General features: G+C 36.7%; 1 protein-coding gene across 15 annotated transcripts in view; it reads left to right on the forward strand.

Annotated features, from left to right (window-relative positions):
• dock7.L (dedicator of cytokinesis 7 L homeolog) overlaps nt 1-19,323 on the forward strand; it is an 87,754-nt gene that overhangs the window by 4,164 nt on the left and 64,267 nt on the right. For all 15 annotated transcript variants that reach the window (XM_041590386.1, XM_041590387.1, XM_041590389.1 and 12 more), the window contains exons 2-13: nt 3,234-3,336; nt 6,516-6,691; nt 7,817-7,885; nt 10,277-10,406; nt 10,723-10,935; nt 11,218-11,303; nt 13,929-13,995; nt 15,894-16,043; nt 17,414-17,494; nt 17,906-18,071; nt 18,220-18,362; nt 19,056-19,149. In XM_041590386.1, coding sequence (XP_041446320.1) covers nt 3,234-3,336; nt 6,516-6,691; nt 7,817-7,885; nt 10,277-10,406; nt 10,723-10,935; nt 11,218-11,303; nt 13,929-13,995; nt 15,894-16,043; nt 17,414-17,494; nt 17,906-18,071; nt 18,220-18,362; nt 19,056-19,149 — 1,478 coding nt within the window. The remainder of the gene's footprint in view (nt 1-3,233; nt 3,337-6,515; nt 6,692-7,816; nt 7,886-10,276; nt 10,407-10,722; nt 10,936-11,217; nt 11,304-13,928; nt 13,996-15,893; nt 16,044-17,413; nt 17,495-17,905; nt 18,072-18,219; nt 18,363-19,055; nt 19,150-19,323) is intronic.

The raw sequence follows: 19,323 nt of genomic DNA on the forward strand, positions 1-19,323 counted from the left end.
ACTCAGGCAGGAAGTGATGTCACACCATGTTAATACTGCAGCTCCTATCCGAAACAAACAGAGAGTTTCTAGAGCTTTTTACTCAGGTATGGTAAAACATTCTACAGAATAAATATAGCATTCTATCTTGCACTATTGCAGCTAATCTATTGGCAATAAAATCCCTCCGTAGCTTTCCTTCTCCTTTAAACAAGCTTCAACATGCTTTTTCTTCAGCAGTGGAGTCTTGTGCGGTGAGGGTACATAGGGGCCATGTTGGTTGAGTGCATTACTCATTATTACTCATTGTTTTCTTTGAAACAACTGTACCTGATACTTAAAGGTCTCTCTGAAGATCTCCACAAGTGATCCTTGGCTCTTGGACAAATCTTCTGATTCTTTTGACTCTTTTGTCAGAAATCTTGCGAGGAGCACCTGGTCTTGCCCGGTTTAGATGTTCTTTCCACTTCCAGATTATGGCCCCAAAGGGGCTCACTGGAACATTTAGAATCTTAGAAATACTTCTGTAACCAATGGCATTAGTATGTTTTGCAACAAAAAGGTTGTGAAGGTCTTGAGCGAGCTCTTTGCTTTTACCCATCATGAGATGCTTCTTGATTGATACCTTGGCAATGAGAAACCTTTTTATAGACCATCAATTAGGACTAAACCAGCTGATATTAATTTGCACTGATAGGGGGCAGGATTGCTTTCTAAATACTGACAGATTTCAGTAGGTTTCCGTGCTTTTTTGCACCTCTTTTTCTTCATGTGTTCAATACTTATTTCCTGTGTCATTCCACATTGGACGTGTTTGTTTTGATTCCTTTTTACATGTGGATTACTGACATCTGGTGTACATTTCATGTCAATAGCCCCATTAGATATATATTTACTGAGAAAAATGTTGATGTGTTCCATACTTATTTTCACTGCTGTATGTCATGAGTTGGAAGTTCCATACTATTTGCCCTGGCCTATATAGTCTCTAAAAATTTCTATAGCAATAAAATGATTTAGGGTTAAGACATATTTAAGGCATATTTCCCTTTTACATGTATGATAGAATGAAATTTGCAATATTGAGCGTGGGGCTAGATACACTGTTGCTCAACATTGATTTTATGATGTTTTATCAATAAAATTGGATTTTTTAAAAGGACCCTAATGCTGCCTGGTGCTCTGTGATTTAGATACCCATATCATACATGCAAAATGGAATTATGCAAAGTAGGGGTTGTGCCAGTAACGACTACCTTATACTTTATAGTCTGTTTGCAAATTCAAACGTTCTGATGTTCTCTGCATTTTTTTAGTGGCTCAAACGTATTGCTTTAAAATGCCTGAATTCATCCTCCATTGCCTTCTCTCGCAGTTGCTTGAAAGTCAGAGGTCAAGTGCCTTTCAGATGAATCTTATCTGCAAACATGCAATGTCTTGCTTTCAGATGAGAATCATATGACATGCGCCTTTAGGCATTTGTCATACAATACAGTGGAGAAATATTTGGGGAGTTCTCGAGAAGCATTTTTGGCCTGCTGAAATTTTCAAAAGGCAAATTGCTAAAAATCTGGATTTTTCATAACAGCATTTTCATCAAGAAAACCAGCACTGGTTGTCTGAATCCTGTTAAAGTTCTCATTACCCACACAATTCAAATGTTACAATACTAGCATTTAGATTTGATGAAAGTGACACGGTTAACATGCTCTGTTGCTGAGCCTACTTTCAGCAAATGGGCTAAAACTGCAAAATATAAATTTACCTTTGGACTATAAACTGTTGAGCAAAGCTCACCTTTCCATCTTTTTCTATGTATTGGTATGTTCATAAACAGGATTTAAATAAGGTTTTCCAGCCCTTGAGGTATTCTAGATTATGGATACTTTGCAAGTTGCAATGGTAGAACAAATATTCAAATTATTGGAGATGCGTGTATTATTACAGGTATTTACTAAACATGAATTTATGCTAAATAAAAATCTACAGGCAAAATATGGCTGTTGGCTCCTATGCTGGCTTGCTTTTAATCTACTCCAGAGATGTACACCATAGTGCATTATTGCACCTCAGAATAAAGTCACTGGGAACATTTCAGGCAAAGATGTAAAAAGAGGTACAACTTTACTGTCAGCTTGATATTAATCACTAAGCTTGATAGCTACAAATGAATTTATGGAGTGTTTAAGTGGTGATGTGTTGTGTATTCTAACTTTTTTACACAGCTGAAATGATATATGCCAGCTCCATTCTGTTCATTAACTGAAGCAGGACCAATACACTTCCAATGTCTCAGAAGAAGATACATTTGCTTATATCGACAAGCAGTATTGCAGTATTTTATCACCAGAATGAGTGAATAATGTAAAATATAGGGATATTATGGGGGTTATTTATCAAAGGTCGAGAGTTAGAGTTTTTTTAAACCTCAAATGAACTGGAATAGTATCTTATTTAAGAAAAAAACTTGAATGGAAAGAAACAGAGTCTGTAAGTTTGAGTTCAGAAACCCAAAAACTCCAATCGTGTTTTCCCGCGGGAAAAAACTCTAATCACTCAATTTATTTGAGTTTTCCGGCAAAACCCTCTGAAAAAAAACTTGAACATCATGCAAGCTGTTAAACATCTTCAAATGGTTCAAGGGACCTCTGCCATTGACTCCTACATGCCCTCAACAGGTTTTAGATGGTGTATTTTCGGATTTTCATGGAAAACACAACTCATCTTAATAACCAAATATAAGTCACCAAGGAGTTCCATGACCATATAAAAACCCAAGGCTGAAGTGTGGTGATTAGGTCCTGCATATCGGTATCCAAATCGGGCCAAGTTCTGTTTATCTGGTGACTTTTTCAGATGCATGGACCTGGAATTGTATGCCCACCATAACAATGAACTTTTTTCACCTTCTTATTACAAAATATGTTGTACAGCTGTTAAAGTTGAAATGGGGCAAACTCTCCATGCAAATTAAAGTAAATTGTTCAGTGTTCTTCAGGGTATTTCTTTTTTTTTTTGAAGGATATTTACTTAATTTGTTCAAAGGTTTCATGTCTCCTTTAAAAATAGGGGTCCAAAAATGTCTTTATTTTAAAAATTTTTGTGTTTCTGTGTTTACCAATATGATTTATCTCTTGGAAATGGTTAGTTTCTATATGGCTTGACACTAGCACATATTACTCAAGCATTATGGAGTAATCATTAGAAACACGTTCTGTTACACTAAATTGTATACATTTGTTCATGTTTTGTAGAACGGTGGCTGCAGAGGTACGAAAACAAATATCTGGACAATATGGTTCTCCACAGCTCCATAAAAACCAAAGCACTGGAGGTGGAAGCTCACATCATGCTTCGGTAATTTCTTTCAGAGAATTATTTTTCTGCTCTAGCTGTAAAGTTTTTTTTGTTTTTTTTTTTGCCATTATTATAAAGATTTTAACAGAAATGGTATCCATGTGTATATGTATCTTTCTCATTAAAACTATGTTACCAAAAGTAACCCGATAAATCAAACAAAGGTGTTAATATGAAGATAGTCCTTTCTATTCTATAAAAGCATCTAATGTGCTGGGAAGGCTTTCTGTTGTTGGGATTTGCTTTCATTCAGTCACAAGAGCATTACTGAGGTTGTGCAATGATTTCTCCCACAAATATCTAGCTAACCCAGAGATTTATATGTATTTTGCTTAGTTCATCATCATCATTTATTTACAGTATATAGCGCTGTCAATAGTTCAAAGGATCATTATGATTCTAAAACAGGAAAGGGCCTTCCCCAAACTAGTGGCAAGCACTGAATTGTCATGAACGTCATTGTAAACTGTAGCATATGTAAACTGTAGCATCAGCCCAGATGATGAAACACAGCCTCAGCATGATTCTATCCACTTTCCTAGCAACGTAGATAGGCATGTGGGATTAGAATGGGGTCATGGGAAAGAGTGAGGAAAAATGATAAAAGTTACAAAGATCCCACAGTTACAGCAATATCTGTATAACAGATAACTATAGATCTGAGACAGCTGAAACTTTGATTAGGTACAAGGAGGCAAATACTGTACCAAAAAAACATCCAGATAGGGTAGCATAGAGAATGAAAGTGGCATTAAAGGTGAGCAGAAACCTGGGCATTGGGGTGGCCGTGAATGTGATCTATTTAACTTTTGCTAAATCATTTGATAAAGAAGGTTACTGATAAAATAAAGGAGTATTGACCTTGAACTAATATTGGTACAGGCATGGGATCAGTTATCCGGAAACCCGTTATCCAGAAAGCTCAGAATTACGCCATCTCCCATAGACCCCATTTTATCCAAATAATCCAAATTTTTAAAAAATGTTTTCCTTTTTCTCTGTAATAATTAAACAGCACCTTGTACTTAATCCCAACTAAGATATAATTAATCTTTATTGGAAGCAAAACCAGCCTATTGGGTTTATTTAATGTTTACATGATTTTCTAGTGGTCTTAAGGTAGGAAGATCCAAATTACAGAAAGATCCGTTATCCGTAATACCCAGGTCCCGATCATTCTGGATAACAGGTCCCATACCTGTACTTGGATCGAGAACTGACTGAAGGAAAGATTACAAAGAGTGGTGGTAAATGGATTGTTGTCTAATTGTGTCATGTTTTTTTAGTGGAGTACTGCAGGGGTCTGTCCTGCATTCTTTGCTTTTTGTTTATTAATGACCTAGATTCTGTTATTGTCTGTTTTTGTTGGATTTTATTCTGGATTTTATGCATATGTTGCTGCTTAACAGAAATATTTGCCCACATTGTATAACTGAGTAGCAAATTGAATGTGTACTAAACCTCTACTTCTGCACATTAAATGAAGAACAATTTTTAGCATAAGCCCTAGAGGCAAATGGCAACATTTATGATTTTAACAGTGGAAAATGGGGTTGCTGTAGACATTGCCACAAGGGGCCCAGGGGCCCACCCAAAAACCTTAGACTAGGGGCCCACTCTAAGTATTATTATTATTCCTCTCCTCACTCAACCTCTATTCTCCTAGTCTCTTTTCTTTACATACTATTATCTATTATTCCATCTATTTAGCCTCTTTGTTCTCATCAAAATAGGTCATGGCCACAAAATAGGCCAAATGTCTTGCAGCATGAGGGCCCACTGGGAGTTTTCCTGGTATCCTGGTGAGCCAGTCCAACACTGCATTTCAGCATTATAATTCACTGATCAGCTTGTTAACATAACCAGATTTAAAAGTGAGCATAACATACAGCTCAAATTGGTATACATTGCAGAAATAATGCTTACTTCATTAAACTAGTCACCCACACAGTTTGTTCCCATGATACAGTTGTGGGTATGAGACATACTCAGGGCATCTAGTGACTATGAGTCTCGCAAATAATTATGAGTATTTTTAATAATAAATACCAGCAGTAAAATGTACACGGGGGGGCTGATTGATTTCACATTTATGAGTTTTTTCTGTGTGTGCTTATTTATAAAAACTGAAATTTGCATAAAAACGACTTCAGTGCAGTGACGTCACATTCTACCTATGTTTTTCTGAGTCTGACAAATTTCACAATTAATCTAAAAAAAACCCAAAACTAAAATTAAATCTCTCTCTCTCTCTCTCTCTCTCTCTCTCTCTCTCTCTCTCTCTCTCTCTCTCTCTCTCTCTCTGCCGACATTTTATATCTGAGATTCCAATTGTTTTGAGATTATTAAATCTTGAAAATTCTCATTTTGGAAATCCAGTAAAACTTGAATTGCGGGTAAAGTTGAATTTGAATGTTGATAAATCAGAGGTTATGAAAGCAGACATTAGGCTCCTTTATGAATTCTGTGCAACTCCCCCTATATTGTTATTTTTGTTAATTTGATTGTGGTTGCTGCAAACTTGTGTTTATAAATGAATACCACTATCTAGGTTTCTAGGTAAGAAAACATGTATTTGAATATAGAGGCATATTTATTATGCTTTGTAAAACGTAAAAAGCTGTGTAAAATAAATGGTGAATTTATCAAGATGTGTGTAATGTTACGCCATGCAAACGCCAGAATTGCTGCCGTTATTTTTCATTACTTCTGACGGAAGTCACTCTTAAGAAATAACACGTAGCGTAAACAGTTTACGCTGTTTTTTACAGTGTTTTTAAGTGTGATGTATTCTCCCGCTGTTTTTTTACATAGCATAATAAATATGCCCCATAGAGTGTTATTTGCTATCTGGAGCTTGCAATATTAGGTTAATGGCACTCTGGCTGTTTTTCTCAACTGGTGAGGTCATTCTGCTGTGTGTGCATTCACAGCCACGGAGTGGATTCCACCAAACATCTGCTCTGTGTGTACGCACGCTTATAGACTGATGCCATGCCTGTCAGCCCACACACATAGAGGTGGCAGAATGCAGTGAAGAAAATGACTTGTGCCTTTGTTCATATGGTCTAATTTAAACGTTACAACTCATTTGTCCCTTCTTATCCTTACATTTACCCCTTTTATAAAAGTGGTTCATCTCAACTCTGGACACTTTTGACCATGCCATGTTTTTGCAGGTTCCTCTTACAGAAGTGGTTGACCCAGTTGATTTTGAGGACTATCTCATTACTCATCCAGTGTCTATAGATTCAGGTCCATTAAGTGACCTGTATGAGTTTCCTACTGATGATGTTGAAGTTCTCTACGTTCAGAGAGAATGCAGGACCATGGTGTCATCAGTACCAGAGGAGAGGTAAGTTCTGGACCTGTCTTTCTAATAATAAACACACAGTGAGGATGAATTTTTATCATTTAAAGTACCAGCAGAATTTCCCATTTCATTTGACAGAACTTTTTTGAACAGTTTGTGCTCTCTCTTTTTAGGGGCATTTCTTCTGGGGGATTTTTAGTTTACCTTTGGAAAACTGTAAATATTTTTGGTAGAACCGGGGATTTCTAAATCTGAGTTTTTATGTATTTCCCCTTCTGGAACAAGATTGTGGGGCAAATCTACTAAAGGGCGAAGTGGCTAACGCTGGTGAAATTTCACCAGCGTGAAGTCATTTCAGCGCTTCGCTGATTTACGGTCGCTGGCATAATTACGCTAGCGGAGGAGATAGACTCTGGCGCAACTTCGCACTCTAACGCCAGGTGAATTTTTGCTCTGGTGAAAGAGCGTTACTACGCAAATTCACTACGTTTTTTATTTTACTGACCATTACCTCTATCGCCAGACTTGCCTTCGCCACCTCAGACCAGGCGAAGTGCATTGGAGTAGATAGGACTTACTTGAAATATTGTTGAAAATTTTTCTAAGTCCCAAAAAACGCTGGCGTCTTTTCCTTTTTACAGGGTGATAGGCTGAAAAAGATTGAATTTTTTTTTTGCTGTACCCTCCTTCCCCCCTACATTTGATAACATATGGCACCTAAACTGTAGGCACATGTGTAGGGCATTATAACAACTCTATATAATTGTGTTAAGGTTCCCTTGCCTTGTGTAGTGTAATGTATCTATACACAATATAGGGATTTATATCAGAAACCTATTTTATTTTATGCACAAAAATTCAGCTAATAAGGTACCAAGAAAACATCCAAAATAAGACCCCCCTCACAGTATGGATACTCTAGAAAAACGTATGTTTTCATAAAGTACACACTACAATGGGTAAATAGATCATAATAGGTCACAAAGCTTGCATTTTACCCCATTATAAAAAAGTGTGTGATAGCTATTATGTAACTTTATTTGCTTTTCTATCCATTGTTTAAAAGTTTCATTGAACATACAATGCATACATTTGTGCTTGTTTTACCTGTCTGATCATGTGTAGGCATGAACATTACAATGAACATCTTTGTCATTTTTCGTACAGTGAAATGGATTCTCATGTCAAGGATTGCATAAGAAGTTACACAGAAGACTGGGCAATTGTAAATAGAAAGTAAGTCTTGATTTTCACAATAAACCATGTGGCAAGGGTATCAGGCTCATAACTCACCAGCTGCTGTATAACATACATTGCTGCAGAGCACTTGAAGATGTTGCTAACAGAATAAGGGCCACTGGTTTAAAAATGTTGTGTTTAAATAAAACGCACAATAATAGTTTAAGAAATGTTTTTATCCTTAACCGTGTGCTCTAACTTGAATATTTTAAAGGGGCCACAGTTACTGGACAAAAAAAGTGGCCTTCATTTGAATCTTCAGGTTGAATTTGAATTGTTTTTAAGAAATTCGCATTCGTACCAAACACATATACTAATTTTACAACCCTTTTCTGCTCGGATGAAGCTAAGAATTCCATATAATCTCTTTGAAACATTGATAAACAGGCAGAACAGATCTTCCAATGAAATGGGCATACAAATAAATTTTCTTCGCAAGAATATAGATAAATACCGGTAGGTCCACCCTGCAGCAGCACTACTACAGACAGATGCTTTTACAGCAACCAAAAGCTGTGTTTTCCAGCACCAGAAAGATGGTGTAATTTAATTTGGAAGATTTGGTGCTTTGGTGGACAACTTTGCAGGTGTGTGTGTAGGTTTTTTTTCAAGTCTGCTGGTGCAATAAATCTAGTGCATAAAAAGCAACACTTATAATTTAACACCTTTTGGGCTTGTTTTGCTTGTAAGTTACACCGTTTCTGATATGAGCTGAACAACTTAATATTTTCTTTTAACATTTAGAGCTTGCTACCTTATTTTAAGGCATGTGAAAATTGTCTGCCTTGTGTTTTACATCATTTCTAGTATTACATTTTTGTAGCCCAGATTACACCTTCCTTTTTGGGGTATGCATACGGTAGCAGCAGTATTCGGTGCAAATTTGTGTAAGGATTAGGCCTATGGCACAGCACATACTCTCAGAGAGAACCACAGTGCTAAAACACTTGATATATAACACAGGGACATTGGTAGTTTCAATTTGTAGTTGGTTCGAATAAGATCTCTTTGTATTCCATTGGGAACATGTGATTTGCTCCATTAAATCACTGTGGGGAAACAAGAACATTAAGCTATATTAACCACCTTTCCCACCTATATGCTATTGCACAGTGTTGCCTTTAGTTTTTGTGCTGTCTTCAGGAGATGTGAACTAGGCTTGTAACTATGCTACAGCCAGGGATTAACTCTAATATCAGTGCTTGTCCTAAAATATTACTAGGATTGCCTGTGGTAATTGGCTTCCCCTTTCATGGGATTTCCTGTGTTGAGGCACTAAGGGTAATGGCCTAAAATGTGGTACGCAGACAGAGAAAAGCAGATTGGCTGCCATTCACTCCACTCCACTGACTGGCACAGCTTCTGCCTGTGTGCAGCTACACTGAGTGGATTTCTGTGTGATGAAATACATTTTCACATCCAAATCCACTCAGCTGCACACAGGCAGACACCACAAAGTGCAGGTGGAGTGAAGCAAATCATCCCCATTATGTGCCCTATGCAAAACTAGGCTACTTCATTAAGTAACCACTTTTCCTATACTGTATTTGCTGTTTTTCGCATCTCTACATCTGTCAGAACATTTTCCTGTTTGTGCGGGGCCCGTAAGACTTAGGCCATACTTTTTTCAGATGCCCAGTTGGTCTTTCTTTCTCCCTTTCATTGCAGTGAGTCAAATTTGATCTTTTGTTTGAGTCACTAGCCAATTTTTATTTGCTTTCAGTCATTTTTACAGTACAGTATTACTAGTAACACTTTCCTTTCACCTCAAAGTGAGTTTCTTATAAATCGTAAAATCACCACCTGTCTCATGACTAAAGAACTAGTACAGCAAAGAGACTGGCCATGCACTGTATGTGTGGTGACATTTTAAATCAATAGTATCCCAGAGATCAGCAAATTAGATAAAATGGGTGTAATTCTGTCAGGCTTCCTGCATGGTGCAACCTGCATCGGGTACTGCTGTTGTAAGTTAAGATGGAGTCTTTAGTGTCCACCTAGTGGTGGAATAAGAGTACTTAATTATCCAGTAAAATACCACAACAGTTTGGGGGGCTACAAACAGTAACTACTGTGGGTACTGATGGGTAAGGGCAGATCACTTGGATTCTCAGGGAATGTGTTGGAAATGCAGTTTACTATAAATCTAGACAGGCTAGTATATCCATAAGACTGGATCATCAGGCATTCCAGTTTTTCAGTTTGGGCCTTCAACTGGGGTGTGAAAGAATGGGTTATATTGCTTGGCAGAAGGCCTTAAATCTGTTTGAATTTTTTTCTTTTTTGTGTGACCACTGTAATAGTCATTAGATTTAGCCAATTTGGTAATTTGCCTGGTGGAAGTTGAAATTAAGAATTGGATTGACAAACGTTTTATTGTTCCAACAGGTACCACAAATTGGGAACTGGTTTTAATCCTAACACACTGGACAAACAAAAAGAGAGACAAAAGGGTTTGCCAAAGCAAGTTTTTGAATCAGATGAGGTTTCTGAGAGCAGCAGCTTCCAGGATGACCAAGTATGAGAATGATAAATGTGTTTATGTATATGTGTGGTGTCTAGATTTGCTGCCCTAGAATATATTCATCATAATTTGTTGTGTGTTCATGTAATATTGCATGTGATTTGTTTTAAACATAATCAGGGCTTATGTAATAACATAGGTGAAAGTTTATTCTGTCAAGTAAACTAGAGCAACATTCCAGCACTTGAAAATATAGATGAAATCATCCCTTTAAACTGTGATCCCCAGTCTCCTTCAAGTTCTGAGTCCTTTTGTTTTATAATACAGTACAAACGCAGTTTTGTTTTATCTCTTTGTTTTTAATAACCAGGATGACATCAAAAGACGCTCAATGTCAATAGATGATACTCCACGGGGAAGCTGGGCTTGCAGCATATTTGACCTCAAAAACTCTGCATCTGATGCTCTAGTTCCTAATTTACTGGACCGTACCCCAAATGAAGAAATTGATCACCAAAATGAAGACCAAAGGAAATCAAACAGACACAAAGAACTGTTTGCATTGCATCCTGCTCAGGATGAGGTATGGCTTGTAGAGCACTAAGACTGTATATTTGTTAAGGGGAACTTCTTTATAATGCAGCATTTGCCCAATGCTAGATTAAACATACTGAGAAAAATATTGGTGCCAACGTACATTAAAAAAGACTTAAATTCACCAGTAATTCTTGTGATTGTAGGCAAGAACAATAACTGGACAAATAATGACGTTTTATTTTATACAATTAATACATGGCAGTTCTGATGGAACACATACTTTGTTATAAAACAGAGAACTGATATCATATGAACATTTTATTCATAGGATGAACCTATTGAGCGTCTGAGTGTTCCTGAGGTACCAAAAGAACACTTTGGACAGAGACTGCTGGTAAAATGCTTATCCCTAAAGTAAGATTTTTTTTCTTTCTGTTTGCTTATGTCTGCAAAACGTTACATGTTCTCAGATATTTTACATTTTTTAACACCATTCTTTTCTTTTAAATTGAATAGATTTGATTTACTATGGAATTTTGCTTAGTACAATTGATTATGTTATGCTATATTATGCTGCCACAATTTTATAGTATTTCTGTAAACAGAAAACTAATTATACAAAATCTCTTAAGGCCGCCTTTAACTTGACAGCTCTTCAGTTACCTCAACCACATGCTTGGCTTAAAAGTTGTTGTTAAAGGGACAGTATATGGCCATGTTCAACATGAGTGCAGTGAATAGGGTTTGTGCTAAACATACTTTTTGACTATTTTATCACACAAAATCTATGGTTAATGTTGTTTCCTCTGCCAATAATCTAGTTATCTACCTCACAAGAACCAAACATGGAGTATCTTAAATATCCCTGGTTGTCTATGCTCCAAAATCAAGTAATACTAAGGGGTATACAGCCCCTTTAAAACCAAGCCAGAATTCTATATTATTTGCATGATAATCTGCACAATAGTTGTAGCTGCATTTTCCAATATGAATGAACACAAATAAGCATGTAGAGAAAATTAAAATGCAAACCCTACTTTAGAATTCACTTGGTTTCTTCAGTGTGGATGTTCTTGGCTGAGTGCTCTGGCCAGCATTTTTTTTAATCCACCGTGCTTTTCTCCCACCTCTGTCCTATCACTGAAGTCACTCTTAAATTTGAGTATTCACCAAGTTGCTGGTATGTGCACAACAGCCATGCCCTTGTCAGAGGTCTGTTGTATCCAGAAATAACAACACAGTTATAACAGTCCTTTTGCCAAGTGGAAAAATCCTTTTTACAATTATTACAAAAAATGGCCAATGTTGTTGCCTAAATAAAACACTTTTTTTTACTTGGCAAAAGAAGTGATAGATAAGGGAATAACGCAGAGCAGCCAGAGGCAATTGTTGGCAGCCCTTCAATTGTAAGTTTGGATGGAGAGAAAATCCTAAATATCTAGCATATGCGTTTCCCTGTACGAATCACTATGCCAATAGACTGTAAATAGTGATTTAAAGGAAAAAAAAGGTATAATCATGAGGAAGTGCCAAACTCTTGGCTACCTCCACCAGTATTTAAAATTGCTTACCTGAGAAGCTATGCTGCTCTTCTTTCTTAAAAACAAACAAAAACAAAAAAAAACACTGGTCCGGTGTGGTTCTGTAAGAGCTGTTTCATCGCCATTTTCTTCCTCTTCTTTCTTTTTCTCTTCGGCCCAGGTCCAGGTGTGCATGTGCAGTAGAGTTAGAAGGCAAACTTAGAAGCAAAAAGCCCGCTTTTCACTCTGCTGCGCATGCACACTGGCCGGGTCAAAGAGAAGATCATAGGAGAGGAAGAAAATGGCAATGTAGTACTCCTACAGAAGTTCACTGCATCAGAACAATTTTAGCACACAGGAGCGTCAGGCTGGGGTATCAAGCAATTATAATTACTGGGGGTTCCTAACATTTGTGAGCCTCCCAGTGCTTTTAACTTTCAATATCCTTTAAACAGAACTAAAGTTCCAGTAAAATATGTTTTTTATTACAGTTCTGGTAGCGTAGTTGACATCAGCAATTCAAATCAAATGAGATTATACCCCCAAACTCACTCCACAGAAGCCTATTGTTAATTCTAACATAAAATCTTAACTTTAGTAGAGAGTTAGATGACCTTTAGTTTTATTATCCAGCTATTTCTGTCCTCAGAATAAAAAGAAGAAAGTAAGGGAAGAGTTGAAAACATTTTTTTAAACAAGGTCATCTTTTTTTTTGTTCACCACTGTATCCTTCTCTAACCTTTGTAAGCAAACGTGATTTCACAATGTACAGACTGTTAGTTAATCTATATATATTTTAGGTAAGGATAGTGAGTGTTTGCATAAGATAGTGGATGTCCAGGTACCACTTATTTTCTGTTTCGGCTCTATTAAAATTTAGACATGTATTAATAGAAAATATGGAAGTGAAATAATTGTATATTTTAACATTTTTTATCTCATTCTATGAAACATTTGTATAGTAGCCTGGAAAGGGAATAACATAATCAGACACCTAACCAAGGATGAGTGGGCTGGGTCGCTTGAATGTTTCAAACAAACCAACCTTACCCTTTAGGGCTATCCTGCATGTATACTGTACTGTGTTTGTGCTGCAGGCTCAGGTGATCAGGTGCTGTATGCCACACATGTTAAGGACAACTGACCATGGTTATTTGGTGTGCTTCAAGTGATTATAATCCTGGCTAAGAGTTGCAACAATGCTTAAAATCAGACACCATTGCTCCCTATTGATTGAAAATGCCTGCAGAGGTGTTTTTCATGCCATTCTTACATGATAATGTGGCAGTGTGTGTTTGCAGGTGAGAATAACATGACTGCTTTTGCTTTTTCATGCAATTTTCTTACAAAGCAATGAAGCCTGATTTAAGGTGTTATTATGTAACTTCTAGGTATTGTAAAGTAGAATTATTTGTTTTTTATAGTGGTCTGGAATAAATCATTTGGAATACAGGCTAATTCTTTGCAAAATATTGAATTTTGATTTTTTTTTTCTCTCTTGCTATTGTGTTTTGTTTAGATTCGAAATAGAAATTGAACCAATATTTGCAAGTTTAGCTTTATACGATATCAAGGAAAAGAAGAAGGTATGTCCATCTTCATTGAATAATCAAATGGAATATTGAGGGTTAAAAATAAGAACTGGAAATTTATTGCAATTATTTTGTCTTCCTACGGTAAGTTATTGTATGGTCACAATTCAATTTGCTGATTACATAGGGAGCATAGGAGGAGAGAGAGGATTTTTTAAAATTCTTTCGGGCAACAGCAATGGCACACAAATAGTAACCCATTGTTTACCTGCAGCACAGTTTCCGGCTCAGAGGGTTAATTCACAGCAATTTGCCACGTGCCCATTGAGCTAGTCTTTGCATGGGGCACAAAATTCTGGAAGTCTCCCTGTGTTCCATTGCCATTGTGCAATCAAAGGATGGTAAACAAAAGAAAGGGGAAAATTACAGCCATACCTACCCATCAAATTTCTTTTAATGCTGTGACATTTAGGTGATACATTTTAATAGTTAACTGAGATAACAATAGCATCAGGTTTCAGGTCACAAAACAAATGTACTATACTATATACTAAATTAAAAATAATTGAAAAAGAATATTATAGGTACAATGCAAATGTGGCAACAAAGAAGTCCTGGCACGTATAATGGGTAAACAGCGGCAAAAACTATTAAGGTAATGGCACACATGGTGATTGGCAGTAGTTTTTTCCCCTGCCTTTTGTAGCTCTATGGGGTGAAGAAAAGGATTCATTAGCCTCCTGTTAACTTGAATTGAAAGTGCATGAAACCACCGGGTGCAATTTGGAAGGAGATACCTGCCCAGCATATTGGCACAATCACCCCTTTAAAAGAATACATCCAGTGCTTTCAGATGCTTAAAGTTAAGGGAGGGTTTTGTGGCCCACATATGAAACTACAAAATGCCTGGAACTATAAAATGCTGCAAATCACACAGTGTGGCATTTTCTTCGGGCAGATGGGTGGTTTGGTATCGTGTTGAAAACTGCAGAAAAGTGCTTAAACCCACCCAGTTGGGCAACATAGAGCTTGCAAAGTCGTGGGGCATTTTCTTGCCAGAATAGTATTGTCCCCCCTCCCCCAGCCAGAGTGTTTGCTGTACTGAACTGCACCTCAGGTGGAGGAAAGATTTTTTTATGATATGTTTACCGGTAATTAAAATCCCTTGACACTGATAGTACCAACAGTGTTGGGCAGTTTCAATTAAAATGAATGGGAGGCACTACATATGCTTTGATTTGGCCATAACTGGCCCATGTTCCTTTAGTGCAATGCTGTTATGATTCTTTGAAAGAAGGCACAGTACGGACAGTGTGTCATGGTGGAACTCTCCACTGAAAGTGCACATCACTTTGTCTTATTGTGCTTATGAATAAATTACATATATTTTAGCTCCATTTTCACCATCTTGCTCAGACACTGCTACCATAGTAACTGGGTTTCATTACCAACACAAGTCCTAAACTAAACCAGTACAACAAAGTTTGAATAACTTGGGGCTGTTCTGATGAATATCTTAATGGACCCCCATGTGTAGGGTGTTACTAGACTTGCTAGCCTTTTGGTTTAATTACATAATGTAGGTAGAATAACTGAAGAAATGTGATTGGACAGTTTGAAAAGACTCAGTTTTTTCTTCATGGCCTTACTTGAACTGTATTAAATCACATTATTATTATTTCTGGATGAAAATGATTACTTTCACTTTCTGAGCAACAGATGTAATTCACGTTGACAATTATAATAAGCCATTACTGCTTCTTGTCATTTTATTACACGGAGGACATGAATTTTACTAAATTGAGCCGTTTCCTAAATCAATTTTCATTAATTTACATATGTTCAGATTTCAATTTGTATAAAAATGGTGTTCAGTCTCTCTCCTGTACAATGGAAAAAAACCATATTGTTTTTCCAACGCTGATAAGTTCTGTTTACTTCTTGTTTTTTAGATATCTGAAAACTTTTATTTTGACTTAAACTCGGAACAAGTAAAGGGAATGTTGCGTCCATATGTCTCCTCTCCAGCCATCAGTACCCTGGCTAGATCAGCTGTCTTTTCAATCACTTATCCATCCCAGGATGTGTTCCTGGTTATTAAAGTAAGGCAATTTGTACTTGACATTTCAACTTTCTAGGTGATTTTTGCAACCATAATTCTGTAATTATTGTTCAATAAATTACTTAAAATTATAGTGAGCAATGAAAGATGTACAAAATAATAAATGACCAATGAAAGATGTACAAAATAATAAATGATGTGTGTAAGTTCTTGCAGATAAGAGTTGTTCCCATTCTGCCATTTTTATTATATTTTTACGTCTAGGGACACTGATTTATTTGAATATTTGGATGAAGTATCAGAGCAAAGTAATCCAGATTAAGGAGAAATGCCCACTCCCTGCATATTTTTAATAGATAATAGTTGGATATGCTGCCCAACCAAATTTGTACATGTATGTCGGGACAGCTGTGTACTTTTTAACCCCCCGAAATCAATCTTTTTCACCTGTCATTAAAGTGGAAGGGAAATGCATGAAAGCCCAAATTCTGATGCTTCGCTTGAAAAGAAGTTTTCTAGCTGTCAGTGGTTCATAATTCCCTGAGCAGGACATGGGGGGGGGGCGCAGGTGGTTGGTGCACAGCGAAGTGCCGAAATAAGAATTAATCTATCCCTGAGGGTCTGTACTGCGCTGTAAGCATATCCCTTTTAAAGGAGAACTAAAGCCTAACTAAAGAAGTAGCTAGAAATGTTCTACATTATGTTTTGTGCTTCTGTACCAGCCCAAGGCAACCACAGCCCTTTAGCAGTGAAGATCTGTGTCTCCAAAGATGCCCCAGTAGCTCCCCAACTTCTTTCCTGCTGATTCACTGTACATGCTCTGTGCTGCTGTCACTTACTGAGCTTAGGGACCCACTCACAAAATACAGAAATGTCACAATATAAGGCTGATTAGTAATTAATACAAATAATTACTACATGGCAGCACAGAAACCAGTGCAATGAAATGAAAATTTAATAATCAGCCCTGTAGCATCAACTTATATTACAGACAAACCTTATTTTCTGCTTGATAATTTGTGACGACCCATAAGCTTAGCTTCTTAACCCCTGCTCAGAGCCCACTGAGCATGTGAGTGTCGCAGACACTTTCCAAGATGACCCCCTGTGAGAAGTTTGAAGTCCTGGATCATTGCTGCTATTGACAAGCTGAAACTTTAAGCTGGTGCAATAAGTTCAGTATATAAAATATGGCATTTTTAGTCATTCATTTCTAGGGTTTAGTTCTCCTTTAAGTCAGGTGAAAGAAAACTGCCCCGTGTGGTATCTGCCTTACACTTATTTTTAAATATTTTTGCATGGATTGTATAACATAGTTGGTCTGTATATTTATATGGTATTTTTTTGTATTGCACTTCTAGTAAAAAGATGTTTGTGAAAAACGTGTTTATTTTAATAAAATATTTTCAGCTGGAGAAAGTCTTGCAGCAAGGAGATATCGGAGAATGTGCAGAACCCTATATGATATATAAAGAAGCTGACACAGCAAAAGTGAGTGCTAACAGAATAATCCTATTGGGTCTATTGTTTATATGATTTTTTCAGTAGTCTTACGGTATGGAGATCCAAATTATGGAAAGGCCCCTTATCTGGAAAACACCAAGTCTGAATAACAGGTTCCATACCTGTAATAGGTTATGTTGTAGAGGCTCGTCTCACTCCAATATGCCATGTATTTTACCTTTATTCAGAGCTCTTACCCAGCATCCTAGCATAATTGTGATTGCACAGAAATTCTGGTGTGACATAACCTGCTCCTGATTCTTGTTGTGGCCTATGTATGGGTGTGCCATTTTGTTGTAACATCAGTATTGACATTATCATGCAATTCAGCTGACACAAGTAGAAGCTCCTATTAGAAATGCTACATATGGAGCTTTATATATAACATTTTCTTTGCAGAACAAGGAGAAATTGGAAAAATTGAAAAGTCAAGCAGATCAGTTTTGCCAGAGACTGGGAAGGTACCGCATGCCTTTTGCCTGGACAGCAATTCATCTGATGAACATAGTGAGCAGTGCTGGGAGCCTGGAACGAGATTCCACTGAAGTAGAGATTGGGCCAGCAGGTATTTTCATAATTAGCCATGCTTTTAAAAACAATTAAATTTTTTTTAATTTAAATAGCATGCTGATCTGTAAATAAGAAAATAAAATCTATGATCAGTTCTCAAAGATGTTTTAGATTTTACCCCCTTTTTTCATATTTTTATAAAGAGCGTAAAGGCTCATGGTCAGAAAGAAGAAACTCCAGCATTGTTGGAAGGCGCTCATTAGAACGTACCACTAGTGGTGATGAATCGTGTAACCTGACTGCCTTTCGACCTGCAACACTGACAGTGACAAACTTCTTTAAACAGGTGCCTTATTAAAATCTGTTTTATTTACTATTGTTATGTCTGAGGCTGAGTTGGCTATTCATTGATAAGATTATATATCAATTAAAGGGGTTGTTCACCTTTGAGTTAACGTTTAGTATGTTGTAGAGAGTGATATTCTGAGACAATTTGCAAATGATTTTCCTTTTTTTGAATAAGAGACTGGAATATGAATAGGAAAGGGCCTGAATAGATAGATGAATAAGAGTAGAGTAGTAATAACAATTAATTAGTAGCCTTACAGAGCATTTGTTTTACATGGGGTCAGTGACCCCCTTTTGAAAGCAGGAGTCAGACAAAAAATGCAAATAGTTAAAAAATGATATTAAAAAAAATTATGAAGACCAATTGAAAAATTCTATAAAATACTAAAAGTTAACTGTTGAGTTCACAGAATTAATGAGCATGCCATCAGTAGAAATATTAAATAAAGAGTGGACCAGGTTTAGATGGAAAGATAGCACTTTCTGTCATTTTATGGTATCAGTTGCTCTTTTCTGTAGGTTATATGCATATGCTTAACTGCAAAAATAATATGTATAAAACCATAATGAAATGTATCCTGGTTCCTATGTTTTGCATGGTTTCTGGACCTGAGTTAATTAATTCATGTTCACGCCTGGTGAAAATTAGATGTTTATATTTAATAAATGTTTTTTTCCCCCTTTTTTAAAGGAAGGAGATCGACTAAGTGATGAAGATCTATATAAATTTCTCGCAGACATGAAGAGACCATCTTCTGTGTTAAGAAGACTGCGACCAATTACTGGTATTTAGCTACAATTCATTTATTATTGAAATCATTTTTCAGGACGTTCAGTGGGTTCTTTCCTTAAGTATCACAGTAGGAGCATAAGCATGTATTTAATAAAGATTGGGTCTAATAAAACATTCAGAACTTAATATTTAGTTTAGATGTTCATATAAACTATATTGATTGTGA

This window comes from Xenopus laevis, chromosome 4L (assembly GCF_017654675.1).
Source record: "Xenopus laevis strain J_2021 chromosome 4L, Xenopus_laevis_v10.1, whole genome shotgun sequence".
NCBI lineage: Eukaryota > Metazoa > Chordata > Amphibia > Anura > Pipidae > Xenopus > Xenopus laevis.